The 14,503-nt window shown below is 44.8% G+C and overlaps 1 protein-coding gene and 1 long non-coding RNA gene across 6 annotated transcripts in view; one reads left to right on the top strand and one right to left on the bottom strand.

Moving 5' to 3' along the window:
* Positions 1-10,716, top strand: part of LOC106561897 (APC regulator of WNT signaling pathway) — a 57,323-nt gene extending 46,607 nt beyond the window's left edge. For all 5 annotated transcript variants that reach the window (XM_014126219.3, XM_014126247.3, XM_014126237.3 and 2 more), the window contains 7 exons: positions 728-889; positions 1,083-1,299; positions 1,775-1,870; positions 2,188-2,327; positions 2,636-2,830; positions 3,013-3,227; positions 3,364-10,716. In XM_014126219.3, the coding sequence (XP_013981694.3) occupies positions 728-889; positions 1,083-1,299; positions 1,775-1,870; positions 2,188-2,327; positions 2,636-2,830; positions 3,013-3,227; positions 3,364-9,781 (7,443 nt within the window). In that variant the 3' untranslated portion in view covers positions 9,782-10,716. The remainder of the gene's footprint in view (positions 1-727; positions 890-1,082; positions 1,300-1,774; positions 1,871-2,187; positions 2,328-2,635; positions 2,831-3,012; positions 3,228-3,363) is intronic.
* LOC145885990 (uncharacterized) lies at positions 10,715-13,283 on the bottom strand. The gene is made up of 2 exons (XR_014397579.1): positions 11,669-13,283; positions 10,715-11,417 (listed from the first exon to the last, which is right to left on the bottom strand). It is a non-coding gene; the product is annotated as an uncharacterized LOC145885990 (long non-coding RNA).
* Between the last annotated feature and the right edge of the window lie 1,220 nt (positions 13,284-14,503).

Below are 14,503 nucleotides of genomic sequence, written 5' to 3'. Positions count from 1 at the left end.
TGCCTGCCCATACCATAACCCTACCGCTACCATGGTGCACTCTGTTCATAACATTCACAATTCGCTAAATTTCTCACCCACACGACGTGTGGTCTGCTGTTGTGAGGCTAGTTGGACGTACTCCCAAATTCTCAAATAATTTCTCTACCATAATCCATCTCCAAAATCAACATTTTAATTATTTGGCAACAGCTCTGGTGGACATTCCGTAAGGCAGCATGCCAATTGTACGCTCCCTCAAAACTTGAGACATCTGTGGCATTGTGTTGTGTGACACAACTGCACATTTTAGTGGCCTTTTATTGTCCCCAGCACAAGGTGCACCTGTGTAATGATCATGCTGTTTTATCAGCTTCTTGATATGCCACACCTGTCAGCTGGATGGAATATCTTGGCAAAGGATAAATGCTCTCTAACAGGGATGTAAACAAATGTGTGCACAAAATTTGAGAGAAATGTGCTTTTTGTGCATATGGAATATTTCTGGGGTCTTTTATTTCAGCTCATAAAACATGGGACTAACACTTTACATGTTTATATTTTTGTTCAGTGTAGTTTAGCAATTTCATAAAAATGATAAATGTATTTTAGTCCACATAAATTAGATTGCATCCCAAGTGGGTATAGTGTTAGCAATTTCGATATGAATAACTTGTTTCGACCTATAAATTATCAGTGTGTCTTCTACAATATAGTTGTTCTCACGGTCGGCCTTCTTGCTCTACAGGTGGAGATGGTATATTCCCTTCTTTCAATGCTGGGGACCCACGATAAAGATGACATGTCTCGCACTCTGCTTGCCATGTCCAGCTCTCAGGACAGCTGCATCGCCATGCGTCAGTCTGGCTGCCTTCCCTTACTCATCCAGCTCCTCCACGGCAACGACAAGGTTTGAAATGTTACATTTGTTGGGGGTAACTTTGTTTTTTATCATTAGTTATTTGTTTTACCATGAAGGATCACTATGGAAATATGTGTTTTAATTCATGCTTTCATGTGAAATCCTCTGGGATCAAATATCTTGTCGATATATGTATTATAATTTTTTACCCCAAATAACATTTGATTCTATTCAATTCAAGGACTCTGTGCTGCTGGGGAACTCACGGGGAAGCAAGGAGGCCCGGGCGAGAGCCAGCGCCGCCCTTCATAACATTATCCACTCCCAGCCTGATGATAAGAGAGGTCGCAGGGAGATCAGAGTGCTGCACCTCCTGGAGCAGATCAGGGTCTACTGTGAGACCTGCTGGGAGTGGCAGGAAAGCCATGAGAGAGGAGTGGACCAGGACAAAAACCCCAGTGAGGCTTACTCTGTGTTTACTGTGTTGTATTGATGTTGAGTATCTAGTCTTGATGTGTTGGTGTATGTACAGTGAGGGGGGGGGGGGGGGAGTATTTGATCCCCTGCTGATTTTGTACGTTTGCCCACTGACAAAGAAATGATCAGTCTGTAATTTTAATGGTAGGTTTATTTGAACAGTGAGAGACATAATAACAACAAAGAAATCCAGTAAAATGCATGTCAAAAATATAAATTGGTTTGCATTTTAATGAGGGAAATAAGTATTTGACCCCTCTGCAAAACATGACTTAGTACTTGGTGGCAAAACCCTTGTTGGCAATCAGAGGTCAGATGTTTCTTGTATTTCAATTAAATAAAATATTGTGTCTTGTAGATGAACTGTGTTGATTTGGTTAGTGAATGGACATCTGGATGGGTAATGGATTTTTGTTACTTAATGGGGGGGGGTGTGTGTGTGTGTGTGAACCCCAGTGCCCTCTCCCGTGGAGCATCAGATCTGCCCAGCGGTGTGTGTTCTTATGAAGCTGTCCTTTGACGAAGAGCACAGGCACGCTATGAATGAGCTCGGTAAGCATTCACCAAATACGCTTTATTTTTCCTTAGACTAATTAACCAGGGTAGTCACCTCCACTGCTTTCCAGGCAGTTATCTTTAAAGATAACACATTTGATGGATTTTATATTTCATACCGTCACCAAGCTAACAGAACAGAGGTACTTAAAGGCATCATGTTAAAGAAATAATTGATGTATTCATCACTGTAAATATGTAGGATCTTCTGCCATGTCCTCAATTATGTGCGTTGCATAGGACGTTATATAGTAGAACATTCACTAATTCAATTTATTGATTGTCATTTCTCATGCTGTGCTGTGTGTTCCCAGGGGGCCTGCAGGCTATTGGGGAGCTGCTCCAAGTGGACTGTGAAATCTATGGCCTCACCAGCGACCACTACAGTGTCACTCTGAGGAGATACGCTGGCATGGCCCTCACCAACCTCACCTTTGGGGATGTTGCCAATAAGGTGAGCTTATTCAGACTATGTAGCCTAATGTCAGATATAGATTGATTGTGTGTGGAATTGTTACAGGACATTTTGGGATGTCTACCTTGTGGCTGGTTCCCAAGGTCCAGATTAAGCCTATTCCTAGAGTGAAAAAAAAGTTCAATCTCCATTTAGCATGCTTTTTAGTTTAGGAGTAGGATCAATCGGAGTCTGGGGAAACCTTCCCACGTGTGCTTACATCTAAGAGTTTATTCAATGATAATCTTGTTCTAAAAAGTATGGCTTCAACTTAATAATAAGCATCTTTCTGTGTCTTCAATTCTCAGGCAACACTGTGTTCCATGAAGGGATGCATGAGGGCCATGGTGGCTCAGCTGAAGTCTGAGAGTGAGGATCTACAGCAGGTGATTGCCAGTGTGTTGAGGAACCTGTCCTGGCGGGCGGATGTGAACAGTAAGAAGATCCTCCGCGAGGTGGGCAGCGTCAGGGCTCTGATGGAGTGTGCATTGGAGGTACAGAAGGTGAGACACATCATGAATACACTTTCAATTACAGGTCACCTTGGTTACTTTGGTACGACTATATAATTAGGAGCACATAATGTATAAATATTTGAATGAAATCTCCAATAGGAATTTGATCAAGATATTTGCCTGAAGATGTATTCACTGGCTAATAGTTTGTCCTCTTTCCCTTTTTATAGGAGTCTACTCTGAAGAGTGTCCTCAGTGCCCTGTGGAACCTGTCAGCTCACTGCACTGAAAACAAAGCTGATATCTGTGCTGTTGAGGGGGCTTTGGCCTTCCTGGTTAGCACTCTGACGTACCGAAGCCAAACCAACACCCTCGCCATCATTGAAAGTGGAGGAGGCATCTTGCGCAACGTGTCTAGTCTCATTGCCACAAATGAAGATCACAGGTGTGTTTTCTAAAATCAAAAGTGATGAACTATAGTATTATGCTGTTAAATATTATAATTATTTGATATTTTACTGTATCCCCTGTAGTAATTCTTACACTTGAAAGCTTACAAGACCATATGTTTCTGTCTGTAGGCAAATCCTGAGAGAGAACAACTGTCTTCAGACACTCCTGCAGCACCTGAAGTCTCACAGCCTGACAATTGTGAGCAACGCGTGCGGCACTCTGTGGAACCTCTCTGCCCGCAACGCAAAGGACCAGGAGGCCTTGTGGGACATGGGTGCTGTGAGCATGCTGAAGAACCTAATCCACTCCAAACACAAGATGATCGCCATGGGCAGCGCTGCAGCACTGAGGAACCTAATGGCCAACAGGCCCGCCAAATACAAGGACGCCAACATCATGTCGCCTGGATCCAGCCTGCCCTCTCTTCACGTCAGGAAACAGAAAGCCTTGATCGAGGAACTGGACTCTCAGCACCTCTCTGAGACATTTGACAACATTGACAATTTAAGCCCCAAGGCTTCCCACAGGGGTAAACCAAGCAGGCACAAGCAGACTGTCTACAGTGATTACGATGGTGTTTCTAGATCGGACGGGTTTAGCCCCAACAGTGTGCCTGTGCGCCCCCCTTACGTGAACACACCAGTTCTGTCAAGCCCGTCACCCAGAGAGAATCCAAGGGGGAACATAGACAGTGTTAGGGCTGAGAGGGATCGAAGCCAGGACAGAGACAGACCGAGGGGTGCACCCGGGGGTTTCCACCCAGATCATGACTCTAAGAGAATGCAGATGCCTGCCACAACAGCTGCTCAGATCGCCATGGTGATGGAGGAGGTGAAAAGCATTCACTTGCTGACTGGTCTGGATGACCGGTCACCAGAGAGCCCTAATCAAGACCCTCACCGTACCACTGCAGAACATGGTCATTCAAATGTATATCCCTACACTAAGCCCGATCACTCGGGCAGACCTTGTCCAATGCCCAAGTTAGAATACAGGGCGTCAAACGACAGTCTCAACAGTGTCAACAGCACTGATGGCTATGGCAAAAGAGGCCAGATGAAGCCATCTGTGGACTCTTACTCTGAGGATGATGAGGGGAAGTGTTGCGTCTATAGAAAATATCCTGCAGACCTCGCTCACAAGATCCACAATGCAAACCACATGGAAGATGATGATGGAGAAGTTGACACACCCATCAATTACAGCCTGAAGTATTCTGACGAGCAGCTGAACTCTGGTCGGCAAAGTCCAAGCCAAAATGAAAGGTGGGCTAGGCCTAAGCACATGGAGGAGGAGATGAAACGGACAGATCAGAGGTCTATGCGATCTCAAAGCCCAGGCTACCCCATGTACACGGAGGGAAACAGTGAGGGTGAGGAAAAACTGAAGTACAAGCCCAGGTTTGTGCAAACAGAAATGCCACAGGGATTCAGATCAAGGAACGCCAATCAACAAGATCAAAGCAATGCTGGCCCCACTCAAGGAATTAACAAAAAGATGAACAACCAGACTATGTGCCAGTCTGTGGATGATTACAGTGATGACAAACCAACCAATTATAGTGAGCGATACTCAGAGGAAGAACAACAAGATGAGCAGCCGACCAATTACAGCATGAAGTACAACGAAGAACATCACGCAGAACAACCCATTGATTACAGTCTGAAATATTCAGACTCCTCCTCCCAAAAATCCATGTTTAGTCATTCAAAGTCATCCTCCACTCAGAGCTCGGTGAAAGACAATCTGAGCCCGGATGGTTCCACATCATCCATGTCATCCATAAAGAATGCAGGAAGACAAATGCAGCTCCATCCCTCGGCTCAAATGAGATCAGGGCCAACTCGGCCAGGCCAGAAGAACACAATATGCAAACCCCCTACCGTCAATCAAGAGACACTACAGACGTACTGTGTTGAGGACACACCCATCTGTTTCTCAAGGGGTAGCTCTCTGTCATCCTTGTCCTCAGAGGAGGACGAAATGGAGGGCTGCAAGAGGAATGTAAATGCTACTAGTAACTACCCAACTCTTCCCATCTCTGAGAAAGAGTCCACTGGCAGTCACACACAAGAACAACGCAGAACCGAGAGCCAGTCATCTGTGCAGTATGTCCGAATGAAGCCTCCAAGGAATAGTCAAGTTCATGGAGATGGATCCAGACATCACAAAGCTGTTGAGTTTTCATCTGGAGCCAAATCCCCATCCAAAAGTGGTGCCCAGACCCCCAAAAGCCCCCCAGAACAGTATGTGCAGGAGACACCTCTCATGTTCAGCAGATGCACATCTGTAAGCTCTCTCGACAGCTTTGAGAGCCATTCCATCGCTAGCTCTATACAGAGTGAATTGTGTAGCGGTATGCCCAGTGGAATCATCAGTCCAAGCGATCTGCCCGACAGCCCTGGTCAGACCATGCCTCCGAGTCGAAGCAAAACACCACCACCCCCACAAAATCAACATCCACCCCCAATGAAACACAAAAAGGTGCCGCCTCCGCCACCTCCGAGGGCGGATATGGCTCCAAGACATGCTGCTGTACACGCTGCTGTCCAGAAAGTCCAGGTGCTTCCAAATAATGACGCCCTCCTACACTTTGCGACAGAGAGTACCCCAGAAGGATTCTCTTGCGCATCCAGCCTCAGTGCTTTAAGCTTAGATGAACCTTACATTCAGAAAGATGAGCTCAAGATCATGCCTTCTGTTCATGAAGACGACCAGGGAATTGAGGCTGAGCATGAGAATGATGACACTACAGAACCCCCAAGCCAAGGGAAGCGTGAGACGGAAAAAGATATTTTGGATGATTCCGATGATGACGATATAGAAATACTGGAGGCTTGCATAAACTCAGCCATGCCAACAAAGTCATCAAGAAAACTCAAAAAGCAATCCCCTTCCAACACTACTTCTAGAATACCACCACCTACTGCCCGTAAACCAAGCCAACTTCCTGTGTACAAATTACACCCTTCACAAACCAGAGGACAACAGAAGACCGTGAACTTTGCCCATGGAGAGGACATGCCTAGGATTTACTGTGTAGAGGGAACCCCTATCAATTTCTCAACAGCCACATCTCTCAGCGACCTAACCATTGATTCACCCCCTAATGAGCTGGCCAATGCTGAAAGCCGTGCTCCTCCTCGTGCAGAAATATCATCCAGTCAAAGAAGGGACACTATTCCAGAAGGTAAATGTACAGAGGAAAAAGATGCAGGTGTTACTTCTTCCACACAAGCTGCTGGGACAGAAAATGAAGGGGATGATATTTTAGCAGAGTGTATCAGTTCAGCCATGCCAAAAGGTAAAATCCACAAATCCTTTAGAGTACAGAAAATGTACGATCAACCACTGCACCCGTCAGCTTCTCCTGTTAGCCTAGTCCAGCAGGAGGTTGAAAAGAAGCCCACTTCCCCTGTTAAACCAATGCCACAGAGTAGTGAGTACAGAGCTAGGATGATTAAGAAACCCCAGCCTCCATTCAACTTTTCTTCATACCCTGATAAAAACAAAGAAACCAAAATGCAACAGACAAAAATGGCATCCAGAGATTTCACAGATAAGCCACCAAATGTGGAGAGGCCACGGCCAGGGTTTGCTTTTGACTCGCCACAGCATTACACACCAATAGAAGGTACACCCTATTGCTTCTCACGCAATGATTCACTGAGTTCATTGGACTTTGAGGATGAGGAACCTAACCTCGCCAAGGAAAAGGCAGAACTTAGAAAAGACAAAGACCAGAGAAAAGCTTCAACAAAAAACTGTGGAAAGCCATCCTTAAGGGCAAACAGGGCAAATCTACCACAGACTGCTCCAACAAAACCTCAGCAACAAAACCAGGCAGTATTTCCACAAGCATCCAAAGAAAACATGGGGCCAGTGCCAGATGAGAAGCAGAAGTTTTCCATTGAAGACACACCGATGTGTTTCTCTAGAAACTCATCTCTCAGCTCTTTAAGTGACATTGACCAAGAGAACAACAACAAAGACCTCCAGCCAAAAGAGGAGGATGTAACTCAGGTGGAAGCTCCTACAAGACCCCAAGCCTCTGGTTACGCACCAAAAGCCTTTCATGTTGAAGATACCCCTGTGTGTTTTTCAAGAAACAGTTCACTCAGCTCACTAAGCATTGACTCAGAAGATGACCTTCTACAAGAGTGCATCAGTTCAGCCATGCCAAAAAAGAAAAAACAGACCGCAAGAAATAAAGAGGGGAATGACCAAGCAGATGCCACTGAGGAGAGAAGCATGGATGGCATTTTAGCTGAGGAGCCAGAACTCATATTAGATCTCACTGATACACATAGTCCAGTTTCTGAACAAGCCTTATCGCCAGATTCTGAGTCTTTTGATTGGAAGGCCATCCAAGAGGGTGCCAATTCCATCGTCAGCAGTTTGCACCAGGCAGCTGCTAGCCTCTCAAGACAAGGCTCATCTGACTCTGACTCCATACTCTCCCTCAAATCTGGAATATCCCTTGGGTCTCCCTTTCATTTACCCTTAAATTCAGAGGATAATAAATCTGCATCTGACAAAGGACGCCCACGGATATTAAAACCTGGTGAAAAGAGCACTTTAGAAGCAAAAAAGAAAGAAAAGGAAGAGGAGGCAGCAAAAGCTCTTAAAGGGGGCAAGAAAGTCTACAAAAGTCTCATAACAGGAAAACCACGTGCAATCACTGAGACCCCAGCCTCATTACAGCAGAGGCAGACGGCCCCTACTCTTCCAATCTCTCGTGGTAGGACAATGATCCATGTCCCTGGTGTTAGAAGCAGTTCTCCAAGCACTAGCCCAGTCCAAAAGAAGCCTCCAGCCCGCGGTCCAGCCTCAGTCTCAAAACTCCCCCCTACCCAAGGGCAGAGCTCCAGTAATTCAAACAGAAGCATTAAACCACCTGCTAAATCTGACCCAAGTCCTGCCAGGGATCAGCCTGGATCTCAATCGGGATCAAGTAAAGCTTCATCACGATCTGGATCCAGAGACTCCACACCATCCAGGCCAGCTCAGCAGTCCTTGACCACCAGACCCATGCAGTCACCTGGTCGCTCCTCTGTGTCACCTGGAAGAAATGGTCTGGGCTCCTCAAACAAACTATCCCAACTGCCTCGCACTGCTTCTCCAAGCACATCGTCAACCAAGTCTTCTGGTTCTGGCAGGATGTCCTACACCTCCCCTGGAAGACAGATGGGTCAGCAAACGCAACCCAAGCAGACTGGCTTGACTAGAAGCACTAGCGGAATCCCTAGGAGTGAATCTGCCTCAAAGAGCCTGAATCAGTGTGGAGTTACTGGCACATCTAAGAAGCAAGATTTGTCCAGGATAACATCCACAAAGTCAAGTGGAAGTGAGTCAGACCGGTCGGAGAAACCTGCCCTAGTTCGCCAGTCAACGTTCATCAAAGAGGCCCCTAGTCCAACACTGAAGAGGAAATTGGAAGAGTCTGCCTCGTTCGAGTCTCTGTCCCCCTCCTCTACCAGCCAGTCTCAAACGCCTGTGTCAAGCCCGTCTTTGCCAGATATGTCGTTGACTTTGCCCTATCAAGGAAGTCAGGGAAGCAACTGGAAAAAGTCCCCTCAGAGTCAAAACTCTTCAGAAAATGAGGATGGGAAACCTCAAAGGGGAGGGAAACACGACATTTCCAGATCCCATTCAGAAAGCCCCTCCAGACTCCCTAATCTTAACAGGACAGGGACATGGAAGAGGGAGAAAAGCAAACACTCCTCCTCTCTTCCAAGGGTTGGCACCTGGAAGAGAACTGGCAGCTCCTCTTCCATCCTCTCTGCCTCCTCTGAGTCAAGTGAAAAGGGCAAAAGTGAGGATGAACGACAGCCACTGAGTCCAGCCCAAAGGTCCCCACACGGTAAAGATGGAAACCCTTTAAAAGGAACATGGAGGAAGATGAAGGACAGTGAAATCTCTCAGTCAGAAGGCCACGATTCTTCCTCCATAGACTCTAACACCATGGCCATGGGGCACCAAATGAGCCCTGCAGTGTCCAAGACTGAGGATGTGTGGGTGAGGATTGAGGACTGTCCCATTAACAGTCCAAGGTCTGTAAAATCTCCAACAGCAAACACACCTCCAGTAATCGACAGTGTTCTAGTCAAAATACCCTCTGTTGATCTCTTGTCAAGTGAAACCCATCCCAAACGGTCCAAAAATGAAAGTGTAAATGCTCGTAGGCTAGGTCCAGAGACTAATTTAAACTTGTTTCGGAGCAGTGAGAGTCTTGATAAGAAAGGGCCAGACCTCAAGCCTGCTCAGAGCATCATCCCAGAGGCCCATGAACTGCCTGTTGCTGAACGCACCCCTTTTAGCTCCTCCAACTCTAGCAAACACAGCTCACCTAGTGGTGCTGTGGCTGCCAGGGTTAGCCCTTTCAATTACACTCCTAGCCCCAGGAAGAGCAGTGCTGACAGTGCCACACCACCACGACCCTCACAGATACCCACGCCTGTCAGTGTCACCAACAGTGCAAAAAAGAGAGAATCTAAAGGAGAAAGTGCTGGAGAAAGTGGGTCCTACATTGTAACCTCAGTTTAAGTCCCTTGAGGCTAGACTACACAGGCTACACGACCATGATCTAGGGGAAATGTCTTGAGCATACCTAGTGACCTCTGTTGTAAAGAATTATTCAAACACCAAGCAAAGATCATGGATTCATCAACTTTTGGTGTAAAAAAACTAACATGTAAATAATAGTGAGATACTAGAGGGTTATTGTAGTTGATGCCTAGCCTAATTGCTGGGCTCGTGTTTCTTTGCTGGTAGGAATGTGGCTGGGACACTTGGTTATCAGAGAACGAGAGAGAGGGAGACCTCTGAAGGATAATGTATGTGAATTTGTACTGTACAGATTTGAATTATGTATGTATTTAATTTAAACCCCTGTAAAGATCCTGAATCTTGTCTGACTTGACAAAGATAATCACTTAAAGTTGCCTATTTGGGTTGTTAAATCACTTAAAGATGGACTTTAATGCTACTCAATTTATTGTTTTATTAAACCTAAGTTTCAGTCAAATAAAATTAATTCTCATTTTTACTACTGCAAATGTATTATAAACTTCCCTTCCTTGCATGACCTGATGGTTTGGTTCCTGAAGTAACGATTAACATGTATGTGGTCACGTGTTGGTAGCTGTAGTGTAACATTTTACACTATTTTTATGTGTGCTCTGAAAGTAAAGGAATTAACTGCAAGTTACCCTTGACAACTTTTCGAAAGAGAAAATATTTACATTGGAAAATAGATTATATAAGAGAGTAGATAGATACATTGCTCTGCTGTTTAATTGTTATCAGGTGAGTTGGATGCTTTTTAACTAAGAGACTATCTCAGAAGGACTAAATGAACACTTTGAACAAAATAAATTATTACTGTAGGTTTTTGGTGTTGGTATATAATTTTTTTAAGCTCATTTTACTTCCCCTGTAATCACTGTAATGCTAAAGCACATAAAATTACACTGTGTGAATGACTGTTCGTGTTTTATTTTCTCATGCAATAAAGTAGTGGTTGGATATTCAAAGGAAAAAAGTACATTTACAAATTGTAAATCAAAATAATAAACGTTAACATTTTTGGTGCAAAACTAGTGTCCGGTGTTACTGAACAGTGGAAGGGTTGTGTGTATCAAGCTTTGATCATTTGTATCCCTCTATGTTATTGGGGTAGTGAATGGAATTTAAGATCTGCTTCCAATCAAATCAAATTTATTTATAAAGCCCTTACATCAGCTGATATCTCAGAGTGCTGTACAGAAACCCAGCCTAAAACCCCAAGCAATGCAGGTGTAGAAGCACGGTGGCTAGGAAAAACTCCTTAGAAAGGCCAGAACTGAGGAAGAAACCTAGAGGATCCAGGCTATGAGGATTGGCCAGTCCTCTTCTGGCTGTGCCGGGTGGAGATTATAACAGAACATGGTCAAGATGATCAAAAGTTCATAGATGACCAGCATGGACAAATTAATAATCAGTGGTTGTCGAGGGTGCAACACGTAAGCACCTCAGGAGTAAATGTCAGTTGGCTTTTCATAGCCGTCCGGTGAACAGGTCAGGGTTCCATAGCCGCAGGCAGAACAGTTGAAACTGGAGCAGCAGCACGGCCAGGTGGACTGGGGACAGCAAGGAGTCATCAGGCCAGGTAGTCCTGAGGCATGGTCCTAGGGCTCAGATCCTCCGAGAGAGAGAATTAGAGAGCATACTTAAATTCACACAGGACACCGGATATAACAGACTGACCCTAGCCCCCCGACACAAACTACTGCAGCATAAATACTGGAGGCTGAGACAGGAGGGGTTGGGAGACACTGTGGCCCTGTCCGAGATACCCCCGGACAGGGCCAAACAGGCAGGATCTAACCCCATCCACTTTGCCAAAGCACAGCCCCCACACCACTAGAGGGATATCTTCAACCACCAACTTACCATCCTGAGACAATGCCGAGTATAGCCCACAAAGATCTCCGCCACGGCACAACCCAAGGGGGGGCGCCAACCCAGACAGGAAGATCACGTAAGCCAGTGACTCAGCCCCTGTAATAGGGTTAGAGGCAGAGAATCCCAGTGGAGAGAGGGGAACCGGCCAGGCAGAGACCGCAAGGGCGGTTCATTGGTCTAGTGCCTTTCCGTTCACCTTCACACTCCTGGGCCAGACTACACTCAATCATAGGACCTACTGAAGAGATGAGTCTTCAATAAAGACTTAAAGATTGAGACTGAGTCTGTGTCTCTCACATTGGTAGGCAGACCATTTCATAAAAATTGAGCTCTATAGGAGAAAGCCCTGCCTCCAGCTGTTTGCTTAGAAATTCTAGGGAGTTAGGAGGCCTGCGTCTTGTGACCATAGCGTACGTGTAGGTATGTACGGCAGGACCAAATCGGAAAGATGGGTAGAAGCAAGCCCATGTAATGCTTTGTAGGTTAGCAGTAAAACCTTGAAATCAGCCCTTGCCTTAACAGGAAGCCAGTGTAGAGGCTAGCACTGGAGTAATATGATCACATTTTTTGGTTCTAGTCAAGATTATAGCAGCCGTGTTTAAGCACTAACTGAAGTTTATTTAGTGCTTTATCCGGGTAGCCGGAAAGTAAAGCATTGCAGTAGTCTAACCTTGAAGTGACAAAAGCATGGATGAATTTTTATGCATAATTTTTGGACAGAAAGTTTCTGATTTTTGTAATGTTACGTTACGTAGATGGGAAAAAAGCTGACCTTGAAACAGTCTTGATATGTTCGTCAAAAGAGAGATCAGGGTCCAGAGTAACGCCGAGGTCCTTCATAGTTTTATTTGAGACGACTGTACAACCATCAAGATTAATTGTCAGATTCAACAGAAGATCTCTTTGTTCCAGTGAATGATTATGAACACAAGTATTCGTATTGCAGCTATGGTTTGATATACAAGCAAAGGGGATATGACTATAGGCATTTATTCATAACACCGATACATAAACATTTCGTAATAGTTGTATGTCTGTTACAATAACCTTCATCCGATCATAACCATCAGTGTCAAACTTTTTTATACCCGATATCACACACTAACAAACTGAAAACGTGTACAATTAATTGGTGAGAGAAGTCTCATCACTTTCATTTGTAACCCTTGTAGCTTTGGAATCGCGACAAAGTTGGTTCCTGTTTCTATTCAGTCGCGTTCGCGTGGGTCAACCAAAAACACCCTAACGATTAGTTGAGAAATAGTGACTCCCACAATACAGGTGATTGCTGTTGGTAAGAAGTACTGCAGCGAGGAAGAGGATTTCCAATCCGAGGAAAATCTGTGTCCCTCCAGCAGGTGGCATTTTTCGTTTCTCCCACCAAGCAAGGAGTTTTTGCATGGTCAGTGTCGAATTTGGTCAACAAAAAAATGAATGGCTTTTTTGACCGAATAGACGTTTCGTAATTAAGTTGAGTATACTGAGTATACTGATATAAGTAGGACAAGTGACATCCAGGCAACTTTGCAAAAAAAACACTTTATACCGGAGTCGTCTGCATAATCATGTTGAGTCTAGTAACGTAGCATCTCTCTTCATTGAATACCGGCAGTTGACGTCACCTCATCGAATATTCAAATCAAAATTACAATAATGAGATGTATACACCAATCAAAAGAAAAGATAGGCGGGAGCTAGACAGCCAGTTGTGCCGCGTTGTTAACAATGATTCGTTAGGGTGGAGAGACATGTATCTTATCGGTATATCCATAATCTTTCCCTAAAGGTAACTCCCATCAAAAACTGCATGCCCTTTGATCATGTTTGTTTTAAAATTAAAGCGAAATTGTCAAGGTTTCCTGTCTGTTGAGTTTCCACTATTTACACAGCCACAAAGTCAAAATATCGTAAAAATGAAATAAAACAATTTGCTTTTTGGTCTTAAATTAAGGTTAGGTATAATATTAGCAGTGTGGTTAAGGATAGGGTTGCGGTTAAGGTTTAACATCAGATTTTAAGAAGATAAATGGAAGAAATGCGGGGTTTATGAATGTGTGGCTGTGGTGACTAGTGTTGACCCTGGTAACTGATGATACAGCTATCACATACTATACTGTCTTTGCAGTTATCTTCAACCTAGCTTAATTTCCCGCTGAAAACCGGATGTGGGGACTCAATGTTTAGCCACAATAGTGGATTTTGCGGATCACCTTCAAAATAAAAGTCACCCAAACGGATTGAGATGTTTTATTTATTTTACTTGGCAAGTCAGATAAGAACCAATTCTTATTTTCAATGACGGCCTAGAAACGGTGGGTTAACTGCCTTGTTCAGGGGCAGAACGACAGATTTTTACCTTGTCACCTCCTCGGGGATTCAATCTTGCAACCTTTCAGTTACTAGTCCAACGCTCTAACCACTCGGCTACCTGCCGCCCCAAATTGTGGAATCATGCCCTATTTGGACAAGATAATCATAAACAAGGTGGGAATGTTGTTATATAAATTAAACAAAAGACAATAATTAGTTCATTTGACACCACAACAAAAAAATATCTGAAATCACACTGTGGATGTATTACACTTTAGAATTGCATGGAGGGCAGCATAACGGTCGGTGACCCGATCCTGTAGGTTCATGCTCTACAACATTCGCAGAGTACGACCCTGCCTCACACAGGAAGCGGCGCAGGTCCTAATCCAGGCACTTGTCATCTCCCGTCTGGATTACTGCAACTCGCTGTTGGCTGGGCTCCCTGCGTGTGCCATTAAACCCCTACAACTCATCCGGAACGCCGCAGCCCGTCTGGTGTTCAACCTTCCC

This window comes from Salmo salar, chromosome 01 (genome assembly GCF_965601325.2).
Source record: "Salmo salar chromosome 01, fSalSal1, whole genome shotgun sequence".
Lineage (NCBI taxonomy): Eukaryota > Metazoa > Chordata > Actinopteri > Salmoniformes > Salmonidae > Salmo > Salmo salar.
The sequence above is the reverse complement of the archived record's forward strand: the minus strand, read 5'-3'. Positions and strand labels throughout refer to the sequence as shown.